The sequence below is a fragment of the Catharus ustulatus genome, chromosome W (assembly GCF_009819885.2).
Source record: "Catharus ustulatus isolate bCatUst1 chromosome W, bCatUst1.pri.v2, whole genome shotgun sequence".
NCBI lineage: Eukaryota > Metazoa > Chordata > Aves > Passeriformes > Turdidae > Catharus > Catharus ustulatus.
The window spans coordinates 11,031,373-11,055,564 of record NC_046261.2 but is presented as its reverse complement, the minus strand read 5'-3'; the positions used below and the strand labels follow the sequence as shown (position 1 = coordinate 11,055,564).

Below are 24,192 nucleotides of genomic sequence, written 5' to 3'. Positions count from 1 at the left end.
GCGCTGCCTGAAGGAGGGAGCCCCCCACCTCCCCCCCCCGCGCTGCCAGCATGGAGCCCGCCTCCATCCGCTGCGCAACACAGTAATCAATTTGTAACAATCACGCAATCCTGGGTTTTACTGCCAGGTGCTTGGCTCGGCACCTCGGCTGCACTTCCGGGGTTGGAAATTTCAGAAAATTTTTCACATATTAGCCGCTCCTGAGTTTAAGCTGCATTTCCGGGGTGGGAGCAAAATTTTAGTCAAAATGGTGTGGCTTATAATCGTGAAATTACTGTAGTTTAACAAACCATTAAGTCTAATTTACTATCCAAACAAAGTACCTCTTCTTGTTAACCCAAAAAGCTTATGTGCAAATGAATGATACTGCAAACTTATTAAGCAGTTTCCTAAATTCACCAGTCCTGATAAATAACTTGCTAGTCATTCACTTACATTCTGTTTGTTTGTTTGCTGTGAAATATTCATAAATGTAGACTCAAATTTTGCCGTATGGCTTTTTGTTTTTTTTAAGGGCCAAGTGTGGATAATAAAATATTGATGAGTTAATTATAACTAGAAGGGCTTTTGCTAAGTCAGGAAGCTAATCGGGTGGCAAAGATAGTTGATTTGCTGCAAGATAAGAGATGATTTAATGGACAAAACCACCCACTCCACCCTCCCACATGCTTTTTTTTCCAAGTAGTTCACCATGGCTTTGAAGTCTTGATAATGTTTGCTTTGCAGCATATGTACATTGCTATTAGTAGAGTTTGCTTCACCTGTTCTCACATCTATATCACGATGTGAATGGCTAAATTGAAATGGTACTGTTAGAGAAACTATAAATTTCTACATTAGTGGTTGAAGTTCACAAAAGTTGAGATTTAAGTTACCATGTATAAAGAAGGACTTGAAGAGTGACAGAAACAATCCTTTGAAATAACATTATGACTGAATTTCCACTGAATTCCAGTGAATGAAGTTGAAAACCTCTTAACACGAACTGTGCAATTAGCCATCTTGTTCCAAAATGTCTTGGACTTCTTAGTGTTGTTTATTTCTACAGAAGGTCTTAACCTATGAAGTTTACTGTTCTAAACTCAAGCATACGTTTGTCATGCACTTAATATGTTAATTTTTCTATTAGGGAAGAGAAGAAGATCCACATGAAGGCAAAATGTAAGGTTTTTTTTTTGTTTTTATTAAAAGCAAATCATATAACAACTGTTTGTAAACTTTAGCTATGAGATTGGGAAGGTAAACCAAAAATGAATGTACTTGTTTTTGAATCTTAAGACTTTTCTTCTATTCTAGGTGTTGAAGTTGCATAGGTCATTGACATGAAGTCTTGTATTAGTTATGCCTAATGTTAATGGGTTTTGCAGTAAAATTTTTGAATGAGTTTCTGATCACTTTACCTAGAATATATTCAATGGAGGATGTGGTGTTTTCTGATTTGTGGGGATTTTTAAATACACATACCTTTAGCTTAGAGGTAACCTTTTTTGAGATCTGCTCAACTCTAAATGCAGGAGAGGGATCAAGGTATCATTTAGAGGAATTATAGTTTAATAGTAACACTTGATATTAGCCTCGTGTGCTAGCATTTTAAATGAAAACCAGGAGACACTAGAATAATTTGTTTGCAGTGAATTGCAACTTGTTAAATAACTTTAAAAAAAACTAATACAATTTACAAAGAACAATGAATTGATATAGGAAACTTGATTGTTATATAATTTTCAGTTGTAAAGATGAGCAGCAAATGAAAGTTACAGAAAATTTCTAGTAGCTGGATAACTTCATCTGTCCTCTATTTGCTTGCAATAATTGCAGTTTCTGCTTTCTGTATTTTTTACCCAGTTTGCAGTCTCCAAAGGACTGATGTTAGAAGAAGGCATTTCTTCTGGTGGTGTTTTCTTGGTGGTTTGTTTTTGTTCCTAGTTTTCAGTGTTTTGCTAGTCAGTTTGGTATAGCAGCATAATAGTAGTAGGGATGCCTTCAAATACAGGAACTTTTTTTTTTAAACAAAGTAGTTTGTAGTGGAATCTTGAAGCTTGGATACTCAATTCAGTTACTCATGTTGCTCAGAAGATTCCAGGGGAGGCAGGGATTTCTGTAAATATTCCAATATCCAGGGATTTTCCTGTAAAGTTAATATAGAAAGCAAGTTAGAAGTAGAGTTCTTTCTTTTACACAAAATCACAGAATTGTTAAGGTTAGAAAATACCTCTAAGATCAAGTCCAACCATCAACCCAGCAGCACCACCATATTCACTGCTAAACCATGTCCTCAAGTGCCATATGCATACATTTTTTAACACTTCCAGGGATGGTGACTCCTCCACCTCTTTGGGTAGCCTGTTCCAATGCCTGACCACCCTTTCTGTAAAGAATTTTTTCCTAATATCTAATCTAAACCTCCCCTGGTGCAACTTTCCCTTTAAGGCCCTAGTTTGGTCCCATTTTGGTCTGTTTCACAGAATCATTTGAGTTGGAAAAGACCTCTGAGATTGAGTCCAGCCTTTGACTGATCACCATCTTGTCAACTAGACCAGAGCACTAAGTGCCACATCCAGTCTTTGTTGAACACTTCCAGGGAGGGTGACTCCCACCTCCCTGGGCAGCCCATTCCAATGTATAACAACCCTTTCTGTGAAGAAATTCCTCCTGATGTCCAACCTGAACCTCCTCTGGCACAGCTTGAGGCTGTCTTGTGCCATCACTAGTTATGTGGTAGAAGAGGCTGACCCCTACCTGGCTCCAACCTCCTTTCAGGTAGTTGTAGAGAGAACCCCAGTATCCTTAGCCACTCCTCAGAGGACTTACTCTCTAGACCCTTCACCAGCTTTGTTGCCCTTCTCTGGACTTGCTCCAGCACCTCAATGTCTTTCTTGAAGTGAGGGGCCCAGAACTGGACACAGTATTTGAGGCGTGGCTTCACCAGTGCTGAGTACAGGGGGGCAAATCACTACCCTGGTCCTGCTCGCTACACTATTCTTGATACAGGCCAGGATGCCATTGGCCTTCTTGGCCACCTAGGCACATGCTGGCTCATGTTCAGCCAGCTCTCAACCCAGGCTGTAGCGCTGCATGGGGTTGTTTTGACCCAAGTGTAGGACCTGGCACTTGACATTGTTGGACTTCATACTATTGGTCTTGGCCCATTGATCCAGCATGACCAAATCCCTCTGCAGAGCCTTCTTACCCTCCAGCAGATCAACACTCCCACCCAACTCAGTGTTGTCTGCAAACTTACTGAGGGTGCACTTGATCCTCCCATCCAGATTATAAATAAAGATATTAAACAGGACTGGCCCAAACACTGAGCCTTGGGGAACACCACTAGTGACCAAATACAAACTGGCTATAGCACCATTCACCACCACTCTCTGGGCCCAGCCATCCATGCAGTTTTTTACCTATCAGAGTGCACCTGTCCGAGCCATGGGCTTCAGCTTCTCCAGGAGAATGCTGTGGAAGACAGTATCAAAGGCTTTGCTGAAGTCCAGGTAGAAAATATCCACATCCTCATCCACTAGGCAGGTCACCTGGTCAGAAAAGCAGATCACGTTGGTCAAGCAGGACCTACCTTTCCTAAACCCAGGTTGGCTAGGCTTGATCACCTGTTTTTTCTGCATGTGCTGTGTGATGGCACTCCAGATGATCTGTTGGTCAGGCTGACAAGCCTGTAGTTCCCTGGATGCTCTTGTAGATTGGCATCACATTGGCCAACCTCCAGTCAGCTGGGACCTCCATGGTTCACCAGGACTGATGATAAATAATGGAGGGCAGCTTAGGAAGCTCTTCCACCAGCTCCCTCAGTACCCTCAGGTGAATCCCATCAGGCCCTATAGACTTGTGAGTGTTTAAGTGGCTCAGCAGGTCACTAACTGCTTCCTTCTGGATTGCAGGGGATCTATTCTTCCTGCTCCTGTCTACTAGGTCAGGGGGCTGGGTACCCTGAGGATAACCAGTCTTTGTTAAGGACTGAGGCAAAGAAGGTATTAAGTACCTCAGCCTTTTCCTCATCCTTGGGGACAATGTGTCCATCCCATCCTTTCCCCCACATCCAATAAAGGATGGAGATTTTCCTTGGCCCTCCTTTTGTTGTTAATGCATTTGTAAAAATACTTTTAATTGTCTTTTATGACAGTAGCCAGATTGAATTCCAGCTGGGCTTTTGCCTAATTCCCTCTCTGCATGACCTAACAACATCCTTGTACTCTTCCTGAGTTTCCTACCCCTTCTTCCAAAGGTCATAAATTCACTTTTTTTCCCCTTGAGTTCCTGTGAAAGCTCCCTGTTCAACCAGGCCAGTTTTCTTCCCTGATGGCTTGTCTTTAGGCACACAGGGACAGCCTGCTCTTGCAGCTTTACCATTTCCATCTTAAAGTACGTCCAGCCTTCCTGGATCCCTTTGTTACTAAGAACACACTTAAACATGCATGCATGTGCATATACACCCTGCAATGAAAGACCTTATTTCTAGCTTTCCTTTGAAAGACAGGATGAGCTCTCACAATGTAACATGTGCTATGTCACATGTAAACTGAATACCTATGCAACATCAAGCTGTTTCCTATAATCATAGGTATCAGGTTAACACTGGATAGATTGCTGGGGTTTTTTTGGATGATGCTCTGATGAAGGATTCTGGAAGATGCAAGGCGTGAAACTAAAGTGATTCTTATTCAGTAGTTAATAAAGCTGGAGTTTATTTCCTCAGCTTCTAGCAAAATTCAATTTTAGCTATTCTGTATAGTATTTAAATTTCATTATGTCCTTGGGCTTTGTATTTCATGCTTCAAATAAATTGCTATCTGAGACTGGCTTCAAATATGCCTGTCATTATCTAGCATTTAAACAATTCCTTTAATCTCTAAACACATTTGGATTTGAACATCTACTTTGCGTTGGACACCTATACTCAAATAAGTTTATATAGATGTAGATATTTTTTATTTTTCATTCTGTTGGTAGAAAAACAGAATTGCTGAATAACATAACAGTTGCTTATATATTCTATGTTTACTAGATTTTTAAAAACAAAGATTAATTCATATGTACCAGAGATTAATTCATTGATTTCACAACTACTAAAAAAGAGAGCTGATAGTCTTGCTTTCTAATTTTTTTTATCTTTAAGATGGTTCCATGGGAAGATCTCCAAACAAGAAGCTTACAATTTGCTGATGACAGGTACTTTTATTTCAGATAGAAATACAGTGGTAGAGGAATGAGACAAATTAATCCTTTGAGACTGCAGGAAAACTTGCTTTTCTTCTGTATGAACATATGAGCATCAGATCTGTGGTTGCTACTACATTGGAAAAAACCTCACGGATGAGCATTGAGGGGGGTTTTTTATGTTCTCACATAAAGTTAGTTTCAGAATTCTGATTGAAATAGCTAATTTTTTTTTTAAAAAATTGTAATATACATAAATGTATCTTGGGCTTCATTCAAATGCTGAGGAGAAAATACAGTTCACAGAATCAGAGAATATTCTAATTGGAAGGGACCCACAAGGATCACTGAATCCAACTCCTGGCCCTGCACAGAACCATCCCCCAAGAATCACCATGTGCCTGAGAGTGTTGTCCAAACACTTCCTGAACTCTGGAAGGCTTGGTGCTGTTATATACTTATGGGAGAATGTATTAAACTTTAGTTTCCTCATAGAGGAAATAATTTTTAAAATGAAAACATCAAGATTTCAGACTCATACTGTCAAATAACCTACCTTAAATATGAGAACAAAAATCTTTATTTTTTAAAAAAATATTGTCAAAACTTATATGCACACCATATGCTCTTATAAAGAGGTGACGCAAGTTTGGGATAGGTTGTCAGCTACAGCCAAATTATTTGGCATTAACCTTGGCAGTTTAGTACTACTTCATCCTTTTTGGGGGAAGAATGGGGATCACTGTTGGAACTTAGATCAGACTTTATCCTTTAAGTGTGCAATTCCTGCTAATTTGTACAGAAAGAGCTTTGATAAGAACTCATAAGTGACACTAAGTAACAGTTAATAATGCTGTATTATTATATCTTTTCAGTTGGTCAGGTGTGCAGTTTTCTTGTGAGGCCTTCAGATAATACACCTGGTGATTACTCACTTTATTTTCGGACCAGTGAAAATATTCAGCGTTTTAAAATATGTCCAACATCAAGCAATCAGTTTATGATGGGAGGCAGATATTATAATAGGTAAGTTTTAATAGTTGTGTGTATTTTACAGTTCTGTAAGGAACTTGTATAACATATTGCTGATAACTTACTGATATGTTCATAAAGTTTCAGTGTTTCTTAAGGGTATACTATGAGTTTTAACTAACTTGCTTAGTAGTTAGTTGTAACTAAGTACATTCTAAAAGCCTTCAAAAGCTTAGGTGTAACTTGTTTCTTTTGAAATATTTTTCTCCTGTAAAAACATTGGATTATGACATGTAATTAGGAGAATGCTGTATTGTCTTGGAAATGACTATTTATAATAGGGAGTTTTGTGTATATGAAAGGGGAAAATTTACAGTAATTTCACGATTACAAGCTGCACCTGATTATAAGCTGCATGTCTGGGTGTGGGCAACATTTCGTTATTTGTCCATATGTAAGCCGCACCGGATTGTAAGCCGCACTTTCGTTTGCAGCGAGGATTCCCGTGCAACTTTCAAAAGTTGCCAATTAGTAACAGAATTGCGGGATCGCAGGGTTTACTGGCTCGGCTCAGAGCCGCGTGGGCTCAGCCCGCTCGGGGCTGCTGACAGGGCCGAGTGAGCCAGCTTGGTGCTGCCAATCGGCGGGGCCGCTTGGGGCCGGCCACCACTGCCACCGCTGCCGCCGCTGCCGGGCTCATTCGCCCCCGCCTGCACTGCCGGTGCTGGGCGGGCTGGCCCTGGCCCGGCGCTGCTGGTCCTGCCACCACCGCGTTCGCTCCGCCCAGCCTGGGGCCTGGCGCTGCCGGCCCCACTGCCGCCGTGTTCGCTTCCCCCAACCTGGCGCTGCCCTGCCGGGACCGGGTGGGCTCGGCTCGGCTTGGCTTGGGTTAGGGCTGCCGGCTTGCACTTCCAGGTTGGCAAATTTCAGAACTTTTTTTCATATATTAGCTGCTCCGGATTACAAGCCGCACTTCTGGGTTCGGACCAAAACTTTAGTCAAAATGGTGCGGCTTATAATCGTGAAATTACTGTAAATGTTAGTTTTATTGGAGACATTCAGTAGGGATTTTAAAGTACAAACAATAGAAATGGGTATTGACAACAAAGGGGAAAATTTCCTTTATTGTTGAAAAAGGTCATTAAATTAATCGCCTTAAATTATCTGAATATTCTGGTCAGAAGTGCAGATAGTGAAAACTCACCTTTCTCACAACTGAGGCCATTGCCTGTCACATACATGATCAGAAATTTTCTGGACTTGTTCACCTAGAACCAGGGTATTCTTCATCACAACAGAGAATTTCTATCAATTCCAGCTTGGCTTCTGAGTGGGTAGAGATCCAGCAACTCGTGTATCTGAGAAAATGTTGCAGTTTCCTAACTAAGAAATTCAGTGGACTTCATATGATTTCAAATGGACAGTAGTTTGAGACTAAGGAATTGGAACCTTATTAACCTATATATATATATATCCCACATACAGACTGTTTGAGTATCTTCTACATTAATCAGTCTGGCCTCCAGACATCCTCATTGAAAATCAAGCTAGCTTCAGTGTCAGCCTTTGAAGGTAAATCCTCTTTTGCCCATTTTCTAGTTACATGGCATATTAGGAGAATGTTAGACTTCAAACACCCTGGGTGATGTCAAACTAATTAGCAAATTAGTGGAAGTCTTATTAGTCTCAAACGGCTTTGCAGTATTAGAGAATATAGCTCCAGAAACTTACTGCAATAAGTTATTACTTCCCACTGCTGGATTCACTAGAGAAGATTCTTTCCTTGACATTGGATGGAAAAGATGAAAAGATTAAGCACTGCTAACTTACAATAATATGCTTTTAGAGGGCTTTTTGAATATTTCAGTACCTAGGTTGCAAAGATCTTCCTCAGTAAGAGAACTACTTGGCTTTGAAAGACTTCTAGTTGAATGTTTTGGAGAATTACTAATATACTCTTCAGCTCAAATTCTGTCCAATTCACATTTACTGACAGTTGATAGACTTCTTGGAAGTTCAAACATGCAGGATAATGATGCAAAATGGAGGTGGTAACTGCCCCAAATTATTTATCATAAGATATACTGCAGAGGGTAATAAATGAGGAGCAGAAAAAAAAGAATAGCTTTCTGTGGGCTTCTTAATTCTTGTACTGGTTTATTTGTTATGGACCCTGGAAGAAGGAAGTCTTTAAATATGTGAAGACTAAGGTGGATTGTTGTATGAAACAGAAGTTGCTAAAAAATATCAAATGGCATTAAATTCAGAACAGAAATATGGGAAGTATGAATTTATGGAAGATAATGAAATTATTTATGAACATTTCTTGGGCAGAGAGAACATCTATGTTTATTCTTCATCAAAAAATGTACAGTAATTTCACGACCATAAGGCACACCAGACTATAAGGCGCACCCCCCGGGAGTCGGCAAAATTCGCAACTTTGTAGATCATATAAGGTGCACCGGACTATAAGGTGCACGGTTTTTTTTGCAGCGAGGCTCCGCCCCCAGCTCCCCCCGCACGGTTGCTGGCTGAGGCCCCGCCTCAACCCGGCAGCCATGGGCCCCGGGCCCGCCTGTACCCGGCAGGAGGGGCGCCGCGGGGCCCCAGGCCCACCTGTACCCGGCGGGGCCGGGGCATGCCTGGCGCCCCTCCGTGCCACCTCTCCAGGGCTGGTCTGTGCCTGCCACCCCTCCGTGCCGCCTCCCTGGGGCCGGGCTATGCCTGACGCCCCTCTGTGTCCCCTCCATGGGGCCGGGACAAGCCTGCCAGGGCTCCTCCCCGCCTCCCCGGGGCCGGGGCAAGCCTTCTGGGGCTCCTCCCCGCCTCCACAGGGCCGAGGCATGCCTGCCAGGGCTCCTCCCCGCCTGCACGGGGCCGGGCTCTGCCGCCCGTCCCTCCATGCCCCTTCCCCGGGGCCGGGCTATGCCTGCTGCCCCTCCGTGTCCCTTCCACAGGGCCGGGCTATGCCTGCCGGGGCGCAGCCCCGCCTCTACAGGGCCGGGGCAAGCCTTCTGGGGCTCCTCCCCTCCTGCACGGGGCCGGGTTATGCCTGCCAGGGTGCAGCCCCGCCTCCACCTGGCAGCCGTGGCCCTGCCGGATCCCCACGCGGCTCGCAGCTCTCACTTCCGGGTTTGCAAATTTCTGAACTTTGTACATCATATAAGGCGCACCGGACTATAAGGCGCACTTCTGGGTTCGGGGGAAAATTTTAGTCAAAAGGGTGCGCCTTATAGTCATGAAATTACTGTAGTTTGTCTTCAAGGTGAAAAACTAGAGGTTGAAGACATGCTGCTTCTTTAAATGCATGTGTTAAACAGTTTTCATTGATCTTTTTATAAGCTATTTCTTTAAATGCTCTGAAGGTATCTGGTTTAAATCCAATACTAGTATTAGACCGGAAGTTTTAAAAAAATCTCCTTGGTAGTTGTGTTGTTTCTCTTGAATATTCTTCTCTTGCTGCTTTAGTGATTCTACATGTGATTAAAAAAATGGATAAAGCCAATCTTCTTTTGCAAAGTATTGATTACAATTATAGTCACAAAAATTATAGAACAAAGTTTTCCATACAAAAGTAACAGCCTTAACAATAGTGAAGAAACCAACTCAAAAGTTGACTGTTGTTTTATTTTCCAGGTAATGTAAATATCCAGACATGGGACTGGAACCAATATAAGCAATGCTATGTATCAGACTACATTCCAAAAACCAGCCAACCTTATTTTGGGTGATCATGGCAAAAAATTCCGGGGTATATCTTGGAAATCTAGTGTCCTGTGAGGCATAGGAAGACTACTTTTTCTACTAACCTTCTCTATTTGCATGTTCACCCACTATTCTGCATATAAATTGCTTAAAACTTCTATTGATGAGTATAACTAACAGACCATATTTACACTCGTATGGAGATTTGCTTTCCTTATTTCTTATATCATCTCTACAAAACAGACAGTCTGTAGTCTTTTAGTTGTCTATTTGAAGGTCCTAATATATAGGAAATGTGAAATGCATATTGAGTGAATTATTTTGACTAGATATTGAAATTGTATTTTTCCATGGACTTCAGTAAAGCATGCAACTTTTGTGAACTTTATATGCTTATATACCATTTTCAGGAAGGCTAGTAATTTTTTACTACATTCATCGGGTTAAACATCACACATACAAACTTTACATTTCTACTTATTTAAATCTTCTTTCCTGTTTCTAGACTTGATCTGATCTTCTTGTAATCTTCAAAGCTCTGTTTGCTCTTGCCAAGGCATCTTGGTTATCAAACTGCATATGCTAATTAAATCCATAGTACTCCACATCTCCCCCATTCCTTTCAACTAAAAATACACTCTTAAGTGACTTGTCTATTAATTTTTTCACACACTGTAAAATACAAGGAATAACTACTACAATACATAATATAATGCTTGATGCATATAAACTTTTTTTAACTAAATTTCGAATCCATCTTCTAAGTCCATAAGTCTGTTAGAGGTCAAACATGTGCTGATGAGGTTCTTCTCACAGGCATCCCCAGAGGGTGAAATCACAAATCTTCAGAGGTCAATGTCAGGGCTGGATGTCAATTAAGTAATTTTTCTTTTCTCTGAGCCTCATTCCTTTTGAAGGCGATCAATTTTTGTTCAGACGAGCAGGTAACTACTTTGGACCTGTTGGTGATAAAACACATGCATACTTTCTCCCTAGGTTACTCAATCAGCTAGGCTTCATCACTGTACACTCAGTGAAAGATGTTTATGCAGAAACTTTTAGAAATTGCCTCTGCACATGAAAATCTTCAAAGCATTATCACTCTGCCAGGGGTTAAATTTGTTTTGATTTAATTTCAAAATTTTTTGTATAAATATTGCATTATCTAAACGTTCTTGATGAGCCATATTCCCCCTTCTTTCCTTCCTTTTTTTTTTTAACGACATGTCTCTCATTATTGAACATGAAGGCAACATAAAAAGCAAAAAAACGTGGCAAAACAATAAATTCACACCAAGCAAAAATAAATTAGGTAATATACGCGATTAGTAGCACACGCAAGGTAGAATGGTGATTTAAAACAATGCATTATCAATTCCCTAAATATTGTACCATGACCCAGAGTCTGCAGTAACTGGAAAGCCTCATTTTAGAGTGAGGGCTTAGAAAACCATTCCCGGGTAAGATTTTCCAAACTCAATCCAAAAAGGATTTCAGCTATTACAGGTCCAAATTCAGCAAGTCAAAATGATTTAAGTATAATTTTGATGCAGAAAACACCTTGGTTGTTGGCATACCTCTCGACCAGGTAAGACCAGGACTTGGCCAGGGTCCAGGCCTTAACTGGACGAGTCTCCCTAATACACAGTAATTTCACGACCATAAGGCGCACCGGAATATAAGACGCACCTCTGGGAATCGGCAAATTTAGCAACTTTGTACTCTATATAAGGTGCACCGGATTATAAGGTGCACTTTTTTTGCAGCGAAGATCCGTGCCGCGCGCAACAAAGTAACGAATTAGCAACGGAATCCTGCGATCCTGGAGTTTACTGGCAGGTGCTGAAATTGGAAACATTTTAACAGATTGGTGTAGCCTTTAAACACAACCCCAAGCGCCCTCTCCGTGTGTGGGTGGGCCCCGGCACTCCCACCTGCCCCCGACCCCCGACTGGCAAAGCAGGGCTCGGTGCAGCTGCAGCTCACAACTGCTGGGGTTCGGGGCGACCACGGCTTACACCTCCGGGCTGCTGCGGTTCAGGGCGGCTCGAGATTGTCCACGGTTTGGGGTGGCGCAGCGCTGCCTGCTCCCTCTCTCCCTGTGCGGCTGCTGCTGACCGGGGACTGGCCACTCCCTCTCTTCCTGTGCTGCTCCTGCTGGCCGGGGGCTGGCCGCTCCCGCCCCACTTTGCGACTCGGCACTCCTGCGGCCCCCCCACCCCTCGCGGCTCGGCTCACAGCTTCCACTTTGTTTTTTGCAGCGAGGAGCTGCACCGCGTGCAACAAAGTAACGAATTACTGGTAGGTGCTCTATTTGCAAATATTTTTCACAGACTGGCGTAGCTTTAAACGCAGCCCCAGGTGCCCTCCCCGTGCCACAGGTCCAGGCACTCCCGCCCTGCGCTGGCTGGCGCAGCTCAGCTTGCAACTTAGCTGACACGGTCGCTGGCAGCTCCTTCCCCCTGAGCCAGGGACGGTGCCACCTGGCAGCTCCTCGATCCAGGCGCACCCAGCGGCTCCTCGTTCCCCCCGCGCCTGGTGGCTCCTCGTTCCACCTGCGCCTGGCGGCTCCTCGTTTCCCCCGTGCCCGGGCCACGGCAGGCACCACCCCACAGCTCCTCGTTCCCCCCGCACCCAGTGCCATCCAACGCTTCATCGTTCCCCCCGCACCCGGGCTGCGGCCGGCGCCGCCCAGCATCTCTTAGTTCCCCCCCACCCGGTGGCTCCTCGTTCCCCCCACGCCCAGGGGCTCCTTGTTCCCCCCATGCCCGGACCGTGGCTGGTGCTACCCGGCAGCTCATTGTTCTCCCCACGCCTCTCGGCTCCTCGTTCCCCCAGTCCCCGGGCCACAGCCGGTGCTGACCGGCGGCGCTTCCTTCCCCCCACACCCGACGACTCCTCGTTCCTCCCCCACCCGGCGGATCCACGTTCCCCCCGCGCCCGGTGGTTCCTCGTTCCTCCCCTGCCCGGCGGATCCTCGTTCCCCCTGCGCCCGGTGGCTCCTCGTTCCTCCCACACCCAACGGCTCCTCATTCCTCCCCCACCCGGCGCATCTTCATTCCCCCCGCGTCCAGTGGCTCCTCGTTCCACCCGCGCCCAGTGGTTCCTCGTTCCCCCCACGACCGGAGTCGGCTGGTGGCTCATCATTCCGCCCGCGCCCGGTGTCACCCAGCGGTTCCTCATTCCCCCCACGCCCAGCAGCTCCTCGTTCCCCATGCGCCCGGTGGCTCCTCGTTCCCCCCACGCCCGGGCCGTGACCGGCGCCGTTCAGGAGCGCCTCGTTCCACACGCGCCCGGCGGCTCCTCTTTCCTCCCGTGCCCGGTGGATCCTTGTTCCCCCCACGCCCAACGCCGGTTGGTGGCTCATCGTTCTCCTCGTACCGGGCCGTGGTCGACGCCGCCCGGTGGCTCCTCGTTCCCTCCGCGCCCAGTGCCGGTTGTCAGTTCCTCGTTCCCCTCGCGCCCGGGCCGTGGCCGGTGCCGTCCAGGAACGCCTCGTTCCCCCCGCACCCGGCAGCTCCTCGTTCTCCCTCAACCCGGCGGCTGCTCGTTCCCCCTGCGCCCCGTGGCTCGTCGTTCCCCTCGTGCCTGGACCGCAGCCGGTGCAACCAGGCCGCTCCTTGATCTCCCCGTGCCTGGAGGTTCTTCGTTCCCCCCGCACCCGGCAACTCCTCTTTCCCTCCGCACTCGGCGGCTTCTCGTTCCCTCTGCGCCCGGCGCCGCCCCTCGGCTCCTCCTTCCCCCCGTGCTCGGCGGCTCCTCGTTCCCTCCGCGCCCGGCGCCGCCCGTCGGCTCCTCCTTCCCTCCGAGCCCGGGCCGTGGCCCGTGTCGCCCAGTGGCTCTTCGTTCCCCCAGCACCTGGCGGCTCCTCGTTCCCTCCGCGCCCGGCGGCTCCTCGTTCTCCCTGGGCCCAGGTCGGGACCGGTGCCGCCCGGTTTCTTCTTCCCCCCGCCCTGGGGCTTGGGTCAGCAGCAGTTTGGTCCCTCCCCGCGTGGCTCCTGCCGGTTGCAACCACCCGCTCCCGCCCTCCGTCGCGACTCGGCACTCTAGCGGCACTGCCTCCCCCTTGCGGCTCATGCTTCCAACTTGGCAAATTTAGCAACTTTGTCCATTATATAAGGCGCACTGGACTATAAGGCGCACTTTTGGGTTCGGGGAAAAATTTTAGTCAAAAGGGTGCGCCTTATAATCATGAAATTTCTGTATTCTAAATACCTCTCAGTAATAGCTGGGAAGTTTTCTTAAAATGATACATATCTTTTAGATAGCTCTACATGGATATATTAAAGTCGATAAAGCAGCTGGCTTTGTAATTTATCTTCCATTAAACAGTCAATGGTAGCAGAGAAATAGCAAATACAGTAAATTCACGAATACAAGCTGCACTGAGTATAAAACGCATCTCTGGGTGTTGGCAAATATTTCGGTTTTTGTCCATAAATAAACCGCACCCGAATATAAGCCGCGTGCAATTAGTAACAGAACCGCGGGAGGGCAGGGTTTACTGGCTGAGCTAAGGCTGTGCAGGCTCGACCCTCTAGGGGTTGCTGACAGGGCCAGGTGACCCAGCTCAGTGGTGCCACTCGGGGCTGGTCGCCGCTGCCACTGGGCTCGGTCACCCCGGGTCGGCGCTGCCCCGCGGTGGCAGGCAGGGACGGAGCTTCCCCCGCTCCTAGGGCAGCGGCGGCGGGCGGGGACGGAGCTTTCCCGCGCCCGTGGCGCCGGCGGCGGGCAGGGACGGAGCTTTCCCGCGCCCGTGACGCTGGCGGCGGGCGCGGACAAAACACCCCGCCTCCTCCCCGAGCCGCGGCAATGGCTGCACGGGGCTCCCGTCGGCTCCCCGAGCCGCGGCAATGGCGGCGCGCACTTCTCCCCCCTCCCGGACCGCGGCAATGGCGGCGCGCACTTCCTCCCCCCTCCCCGGGCCGCGGCAATGGCGGTGCGCACTTCCCCCCCCCCTCCCCGGGCCGCGGCAATGGCGGCGTGCACTTCCCCCCCCCTCCCCGGGCCGCGGCAATGGCGGCGCGCCCCCCCCCGTCCTCCCCGAACCGCGGCAATGGCGGCGCGCCCCCCCCCCCCCCTTCCTCCTCCCCTGGGCTGCGGCAGAGGAGGGAAGAGAGCTCTCCCGCCTCTCTCCCCGCCCCCCCCGTGCTGCCTGCAGGGAGCCAGGGCAACACAGTAACACTGTAACAATCGCGGAATGCCGGCTTTTACTGGCAGGTGCTTGGCTCGGCGCCCTGTCTGGCACGTCTGGGGTTGTAAATGTCAGAAAATTATTCACATATTAGCCGCCCCCGACTATTAGCCGCACTTCCGGGTTTCCACCAAAATTTTTGTCAAATTGCTGCGACTTGTATTCGTGAAATTACTGTAAATAAAGTAATAATAGCTAATAGATAATGCCTGTCATAAAAAGTCAGTGAATTCATGTCATGAGATTAACAACATAATCAGGATTATTAATTTATCAGTAGTAACTGTCTTAAGAAATTGAGGTAATATTTTCTTAGGCATTTATACATATATGACATTAAAGCAGAAAAGTAAAAAAGAAAGTACTAAATAGCTTAACTAATCGGTTCTATCTTATCTCAACAATAAAATAACTGTATCTTGTAGTTTAAATGAACAGATTTTAACAGAAGTTAGATCTATGAAAACTTCACATTACTCTATATCAAAAGAATTGCATCTTATAATTTAAACGAACATATTTTAGCAGAACTTAAAACTAGCTTCACTGATACTTAACGTTACTTAGATATAATGAGGGTGCACCGAAGAGAACTTACAGTTAATATTACTGAATTGATCTTAACAGCAATTAACAGAACTTAAAATAATAGAACTTAAATTGAATAACATTTAAATTTAACTTTGCTTAGTCTAATACTTAATCTTAACAAAAATTAACTTAACAGTACTTAACAGAATCTTAATTAGTTTTGACTCTTTCATTACAAAAAGTTACTGAAAATTTTTCATACAGCAGTTAAACATCCAAGTAAACAAGTGTATTGAGATAGCAGCAACATGGATTTACTGTAGGAATTCAACTGTTGCAGCTTTTTTAAGAGTACTTGTACGACAGATTTGAGTTTGGCCTAATAAAAGTGATGAGATATAAATATTGAAGGCTAAAACAATGAGTTTTTTACAAGTAACTTGGTTTGGTTAGTGGGTGTGTAAGGCTGATCCTTGCATACAGACAGTTACAAAATTAAGGGTTCAGTTTATTCTAAAGAGTAAGATACTGTTTATTATATTTGTGATTTTTCTATATACTTAAACGTAGTAAGGAAGAATAATTACACTTGAATTACTAAATAGCTGTAGTGAAAGTTTCACAATAAAAAAACTTATTAAAACTATGGAGTAAAGGGCAAGCAACTGGTAATACAAACAGTTTGACTGAGGCGAAGTGTCCCTCGGGGCCATTGATCTGTATCAAGTGGTGGCTTTGATAGCTAGGGCTGCTTCCCCCAGTGCCTGAAAGTGCCTGGGGCACTTCAGCCAGGGCCCATTGTGAGGACCATTTAGCTTGAGAGATAAGAGTAACCGCAGGTCCTGTGTCTATCAGACTGACAAGTGCTATCTTTTTGTCCTTTTAATGTCAGGGTACACTGGCATGTGGGGCGTTGTTCTAATATAGGCTGTACCCAGCATATTTGGGGTATTATGCATACGTTTCCCTGATGGTCCGAAAACTCCTGTGGGACGCAAATGAACAGATGAATCAAGTAACGTGACTGTCCCAGAGGTTGCCAGGTCCAGTCCAGTGCTCCCTGCTCTGGCGGGTTGTAGATCAGCGACGGTCTGGCCAAGGCTGCTTGTGGCGGCTGGGCTGGGGCTTGCTGCGGTCCACTCTGGTTTGCAAGCCTCACAAATTTTACAAGCAAAACTTCTAACCCCTTTTTCCACTGAGCATCAAAAACGACATACTGAGTTGGGGTTTATCGTAAGTTCTCCGGTCCCTTTAAATCATGAGGAGTCATGAGTTGACAACATAGACCGTAAAAGATTAGCAAAGTAGGGAGATCCCAGCCCATGTTCTGTAGCCGTGCAGTGTAGTTCCTTAATTTCCGAATAAGCGAGGGGTTCTCACCGTGGGCTATTTCCCCTGGCGCCATGAAACATGACTGGAGTGACTATTTGTGCTGCAATATCAAAATCCCTCTCCTTCAGAGCCTTTTTCTTTAATCACACTCAGTTTTCATGGGGGTCAGGAGGGAATAAGTCAGACTCAGTATCTGGATCTATTGGACCGGGGCCGAAGGGGACCCCCTCCTCCGCACTGCTAGAGCCACAGTCGGCAATATAGGCTGCTAACGACCGTGAGACAGAATGCCTTCCCCTCCTTTGTCTGGGCAGAGGGGGGGTTTATGACTGTTGCCCCTCTCCAGTATCAGGGGCACAAGTTTCAACCAGGCAGGGAGAGTCAGAGTGGGGCAGGGAGTCGGTGACATCAGCAGAGGATACAACCTAAGACCACTCTTGCTTTTTCAGTGTTTCAAAAATCACCTTCCAGGCCAGGAGCATACGGGTTGCCTGCTCGAGTCCCGTAGTACCCAGATCATAAAGCTTGTCCCAGTAGCGGAGGGTAAAAATAGAAGAAGGGGTGGTATTGGGAAACATGCGTGACACCCATTGTAGAAGTGACTTAAGGTCGTGCTTTAAGATGGGGGAACCATGCTTGCCCAGAAGAGCGAGTATGGTTTTATTATCGTCTCTCTCCTCGGACATGTCCTGTCCCATACTTCAGTTCCCCCAGCTCACTTGTCATGTCGCAGCAGGACAGGTGATTTAGGACCCAGATGTGGTTCTTTCACCATCACAATCAGTTCTGGGGGCTGGCTCATTGCTGCCAGGTAGACCAGTCCTTCTGACATGGGAGCATCAATTATTGACGATTGAGAGAGACGGGGACTACTGATTCGTGATCAGAATTTGAATTTTACTGTCAGCTACATATGCTTATATACCATTTTCAGGAAGACTAGTAATTTTTTACTACATTCATCGGGTTAAACATCACACATACAAACTTTACATTTCTACTTATTTAAATCTTCTTTCCTGTTTCTAGACTTGATCCAATCTTCTTGTAATCTTCAAAGCTCTGTTTGCTCTTGCCAAGGCATCTTGGTTATCAAACTGCATATGCTAATTAAATCCATAGTACTCCACTGTGCTATGTTTTGTCTTTCATAGGTAAATAGTTCAAATGGATGCATGGGGTCTCGGAGCCCTAAAGCAGGGGCCTGCATAAGTGCTCCATTAGAAAGGTAGCCCATGAATCATCAGTCCAGACTATAAAGTCCTTCTGAGCTGTGTTATGAATAGAAAGGAGAGAACTTGGACAAGTCTCTGCCTCTTCCCAGGCCTCTGGCAGTAGACAGTAGCTTTATTGATGTGGCCAGCACCCCAAAACCACTCTCACTCGCAAGTTCTTAATAATGACTGATTAGGTCTATTATGAAATAAATTACAGTAATTTCACAATTATAAGCTGCACCATTTTGACTAAAATTTTTGTCTGAACCCGAAGTGTGGCTTATAATCAGGTGCGGCTTATATATGGACAAAGAACGAAAAATTGCTGTTTTAGTTTGGAGGACAGGTGTCTACTGAGAAAGGCAGGAGCTTCTCTTTGAAATGGAGAATGTAAACTCGCTCTCTTCAAATTATTATAATTTTGAAATCAAGGGACTTTCAGGCAAAGATATGGGACTTAGGAATAAAAGTTCTTTACTAGGAAAATTAAAATAGAAATGCAATACTACAAAGAAACAAACCCCAAACCCTGACAAAGTCAGAGTACAACCTGACACCCCGTCAGGTAGGGTGTTGGCAGCAGTCCCATTAAATGATGGCTGCAGTCCTCTTGCAGTGACAGATGTGATTCAGTTGAAGCAGTGCTCCTGTAGAAGGTGCAGTTTCCCTCTAAAGGTCCAGTGGTGATGTGGAGAAATCCAGTTTTCCTCTGGAGTCCAGTGGAGAAAGGGGCTCCCTTAGTGTCCCAAAACCTCTGTTTTTATTTTGGTAAGAAATGTTGGACTCTTCCCCCTGACTGGAGCAACTTCCAATGGGATGAAGTAATTTTATCAGTCACACAGTGGGACTCAATGGGCCATTAGCAGAAAATGACTCGCTGGAGGAAGGATGGGTTGTGAAAAGATAAAGAACAATGCCCTGCCTGGTTTCAATGGATGGCCCATTAGCAGAATATCTCCCAGGGAGATAAGGATCACTGCCCCCACCCTCAACAGATGATGATAGAATAGATACCTTTTATCACACTCTGTATTGTAACGTGCAGTTTATACTCAGGTGGGGCTTATATATGGACAAAGAACGAAAAGTTGCCGACACCTGAAAGTGCAGCTTATCATCAGGTGCGGCTTATAATCGTGAAATTACTATATTTAGAAAGAAACACTACTAGCAGATAAACAGTAGAGCACTAGAGTGAGGTACCTATATTACAACTAGCAAAGAAATAGTATAGATTAGGATTCAATGTATATTTTCATGCAATTTCTCATGGGGTATACATAGGATCCTTTGCTCTCAATTTCTGGAAAAGTAACCACAAAGATACGTCCAAGCTTCGGGGAGGAGCCCTACACATTTCCAGGGAGTGTATGTGGGAGACTTCTGCCTCCATGAAATTTTGTGTAGCTTTTATAGTTGTAAAGTAATGTCTTTTCAGTCAAGGATTCCTGGCTTATCTCTCTACATCTAGCTCTCAAGGTCAGGGATGTTCATTGTCACCTGGGGGTCTTATCGCCTTGGTGCCAGAGATAACTCACTGTCAGACATCTGTCCAGCCTGGCTTATCTCACCCATTCACATGGGGGGGGAAGGGAGGGGAGGAATGTCTAGAGCTATGCACCAGCTGATGGACAGAGTAGATAATCTTTCTGTGGTAGAGGGGGGAAGTCCTGCCACAAGCTGTCTTGAAGAGCTCATACAGTGGCTTTACTGACAACCCATAAGTGCTGATCCACAGGCAACACTATCCAACCATCCTGAGAAATACACGCAACTCTCTTAAGGTCTGTGGCTGTGGGAGTTGGCAAATTGCTGTTTTTCCTTCCTGTCCCAACCTCCTTTGTCCTTGGAAAATTTCAAACCCCAAGTAGGTCACTGTGATCGGGACTATTTGTGCTTTGTTTTTGGATACCGTATATCCACTTAGTCCCAGAAAATTGAACGATGCCATAGTCTGATCCCAACATTCGTTTAGTTTCAGTGGCTATCAGAATGTCATTGACATACTGTAACAAAACTCCAAGAAGATTCTGATTTTTCCATTCCTCCAGTTCTTTTGCAGATTGATTTCTGAATATGATGGGGCTATTTTTAAACCACTGCAGTAGAACCATCCAATTCATTTGGGTTCTTTTCCCTGTGTTTGGATTTTCCCATTCAAAAATACAAAGCTCGTGACTTTCAGTACTCAAAGAGATACAGAAAATTACATCCTTCAAATGTAATACTGTAAATAATTTTAATTTTTCACTCAAGGCTGTTAGCAAGGTATAAGATTTACTACTACTGTGTGTGTATCTTCTACTGTTTTATTTATGGCTCTGAGGTTCTGTACCAGCTGGTAATCCTTTCCATTTCCCTTCTTAAATGGTAAAATAGGAGTATTAAATTTGGATTCCTGCCCTAACTCTCATCACATTCCTTCAATAGGTCATGTTTTAGAAATATTTCCACAAGGGGTAATAACCCCTCACAACTTTCTATTTTCAAAGGGCATTGTTTTTGCCTTACTGGTCCTGTTCCAGGTTTCAGTTTAATTCTTACAGGATATACAGTAATTTCACAATTTTAAGTCGCACTGAGTATAAGCCGCACTTCTGGGTTTCAGCAACTTTTTGGTTTTTTGTCCATATGTAAACCACACCTGATTATAAGCCGCATGTTACAATACAGAGTGTGATAAAAGGTATCTGTTCTATCACCATCTGTTGAGGGTGGGGACAGTGATCCTTATCTCAATGGCAGATAATCTGCTAATGGGCCATCCATTGAAACCAGGCAGGGCATTGTTCTTTATCTTTTCACAACCCATCCTTCCTCCAGCGAGTCATTGTCTGCTCATGGCCATTGAGTCCCACTGTGTGACTGATAAAATTACTGCATCCCATTGAAAGTTGCTCCAGCCAGGGGGAAGAGCCCAACATTTCTTACCAAGATAAAAACAGAGGTTTTGGGACACTAAGGGAGCCCCTTTCTCCACTGAACTCCAGTGGAAAACTGGATTTCTCCACATCACCACTGGACCTTTAGAGGGAAACTGCACCTTCTACAGGAGCACTGCTTCAACTGAATCACATCTGTCACTGCAGGAGGATGCAGCCACCATGGAATGGGACTGCTGCCAACACCCTGCCTGACAGGGTGTCAGGCTGTACTCTGACTTTGTCAGGGTTTGGAGTTTGTTTCTTTGTAGTACTGTATTTCTATTTGAATTTCCCTAGTAAAGAACTGTTATTTCTAATTCCCATATTTTTACCTGAAAGTCCCTTGATTTCCAAATTATAATAATTTGGAGAGAGGGGGTTTACATTCTCCATTTCAAAGAGAAGTTCCTGCCTTTCTCAGCAGACACCTGTCCTCCAAACTAAAACAGCAACTTTTCGTTCTTTGTCCATATATAAGCCGCACCTGATTATAAGCCGCACTTTGGGTTGGGACCAAAATTTTAGTCAAAATGGTGCGGCTTATAATCGTGAAATTACTGTACAGTAATTTCACGAATACAAGCCGCAGCAAGAAGACTAAAATTTTGGTGGAAACCCGGAAATGCGGCCAATATTCCGGTGCGGCTAATCTATGGACAAAAATGTGATATCTGCCCTTACCTAGTATCATGCTGGTCCAGTCCCGAGCCAAAACAGTCTGAAATCCATGGTTTCCCGTTCTTCCGACGATGAACCAATCAGAGAACAGCTTATTGTCTGCCTGTGGATGGTGGCGTTACTGAGGGGCGGGGGTTGTTATCGGGGTGAGTTACCTCGGCAGTTCGATAAAAGTGTGTGATATTTCTCTGTACTTTTTAAAGTGTTTTCAGTCTTGTGCGGCTACGGGGCTGGCTGGGCTCGCAGGGAGAGGGCTGGGGGAGCCTCTCTCCCCTCAGGGAGAGGGGTAGAACGGCCACTCGGCTCGCAGGGAGAGGGCTACAACGGCCGCTCCCCCCGCGGGCTGCGAGGGCTACAACGGCCGCTCCCCCCGCCCGGCTGCGAGGGCTACAACGGCCGCTTCCCCCCACGGGCTGCGAGGGCTACAACGGCCCCTCCCCTCCGCGGGCTGCGAGGGCTACAACGGCCGCTCCTGTGCCAGCACGGAGATGTGGCTCCGCTCGGAGCTCAGCTGCCTGCCTGCGTGGCTAAGTGGCTGTTTAAAGGCAACACGGATCCATTGGGAATGCTCGCAAAATGACCACACTATTGTTCCTGTCTTTTTCGGCTTGTAAATAAAGGGTGTGTCTTTTTTCACTTGGAAACAATGTTTCCGAGGTCGGCAGTAAGCCAGTAAGCCCCGGCAATCCCGTGATTGTGTTACTAAATGACGACTTTGTGAAAGTTCGCTGCAAACTAAAGTGCGGCTAATATTCTGGGTGCGGCTTATCTATTAACAAAGGCAACAATGTTGCCAACACACCAGCAGTGCGGCTTATATTCTGTGCGGCTTGTATTCGTGAATTTACTGTACTCTTTTGGATCACCTGGGCACCTCTCCATGCCCTTGTACCTCTCCAGCCCAGATTATTGGAATCACTGCATCCTCAAGTGATACTGGCAGATGGCTCACATTCAATTTTGGAGACTGTAGTGCAAAAATAGAGGCTTACACATATTTATGTTCTTGAATAATAACCTGTATTTTGGCATTTTAAAATTTCATTTCAGCATTTAATTTTTTTAATAAGTCTCTCCCAAGGAGACGCTTTGGTGAATTGGGTAAATACAAAAACTGGTGCGTCATCGAGTGCTTTTCTAATTTGAAATTAATGGGTTTGAAAAATGTCCCAGTTTCACAATTCCCTGTTGCACCAATGATTGTTATAGAATAATTACTCAAGTTTCCTTTTACTGTATTTAGCACAGAGTAGCTAGCTCCTTTATCTACTAAAAATTCTACCTACTCATTTACCTCCTCATTCCCCAGCTTAGCTGTAACCAGAGGTTCTGGTGGGTAAGAATCCTCTGGTCCCCCTCAGTCATCATCAGTGATGACCATGAGATGAGGGCTTTTATGTTTCAACTGCAGACAGTTCTTTTTCCAATGCCCATTGTTCTTACAGTATGCACATTGATTAATACCAAGTCTCCCGCGGGGACTTTGAGATAGGTTTTCCACACACTCACCATCTTCCTTTCTCCGGGGGTACCATTCCTTTTAAAATTCCTTCCATAAGTGCAACTTTTTAAAAAAAATTTTTTTGAGTATTTTAAGGTAGATGCCAGCCATCGACTTCCAATTATTAAGGTCTGTTACTTGAAAATGACACTTCTACTGTGATTGGACTGTCTGCACCTACCACCTGATGGAGGGGAGCTACTATCACATCTCTGTGTTTAGCTCTAGTTCTCCCTGCAGTTGGACTAAAATCCTCTGCTCCTCAAGACATCTTCCCTATCCTCTCGATCCTCTCCACTAGTTGTGCTAAATTTGCCTCTTTACGCACCAGTTCCCTCATAATATCAGTCTTGGCAGACTGATTATCTGTTCCCCCATCCAACCTTCAATTAGGACTGTCCATCAGATCTAAATCATCTTCCTTTATCAGGGAGATGTTTAGAACAAATTCGTTCTATGCTGCACATAGAGTAATGTTTTAACTGTTTTCCTTGATTCTCCTTTTTAAGAGCTAGCACAAAAGGGTCTGACGGGCGTATTCAAGCCACAATCTTTCTGCCATTCTAGATGATTCTGCTAAGTGTAAAACACATCAGCATACTTAACCTCATCCTACCTCTGTTCCCATCTTAAAAACAATATTAAGTGTTGCTGAGGGGTTTGTTCCTCTTGCAACTTCTTGTCTGGCTTGGCCAGGTCTGAGCGTGGTTAAAATAAATGGGATGGGTACGATGGCATGCCTAAGAAATCTTTTAATCGATCCGTGACCATGCGGTCTGAGAGGCAGCATCTAAACACCAGGGGGAGGTGTCAGACTTAACAATACATAGGGGTATTTGAGGGCAGAGGTTCAATCACAAATGACAACTAGGAACATGTCTGGGCATGCCTTTACATGTCCCCACAAGTCCCACGGTTTCAGGTCAAAGCCTCCTGTACCTGCAGGGCAGGGACCTGACCTTA

The 24,192-nt window shown here is 45.5% G+C and overlaps 1 protein-coding gene across 3 annotated transcripts in view; it reads left to right on the top strand.

The window, feature by feature from the left end:
* LOC117005018 (ras GTPase-activating protein 1-like) overlaps positions 1 to 24,192 on the top strand; it is a 175,036-nt gene that overhangs the window by 58,973 nt on the left and 91,871 nt on the right. For all 3 annotated transcript variants that reach the window (XM_033076234.1, XM_033076233.1, XM_033076235.1), the window contains exons 6-8: positions 1,130 to 1,161; positions 5,132 to 5,184; positions 6,048 to 6,198. In XM_033076234.1, the coding sequence (XP_032932125.1) occupies positions 1,130 to 1,161; positions 5,132 to 5,184; positions 6,048 to 6,198 (236 nt within the window). The remainder of the gene's footprint in view (positions 1 to 1,129; positions 1,162 to 5,131; positions 5,185 to 6,047; positions 6,199 to 24,192) is intronic.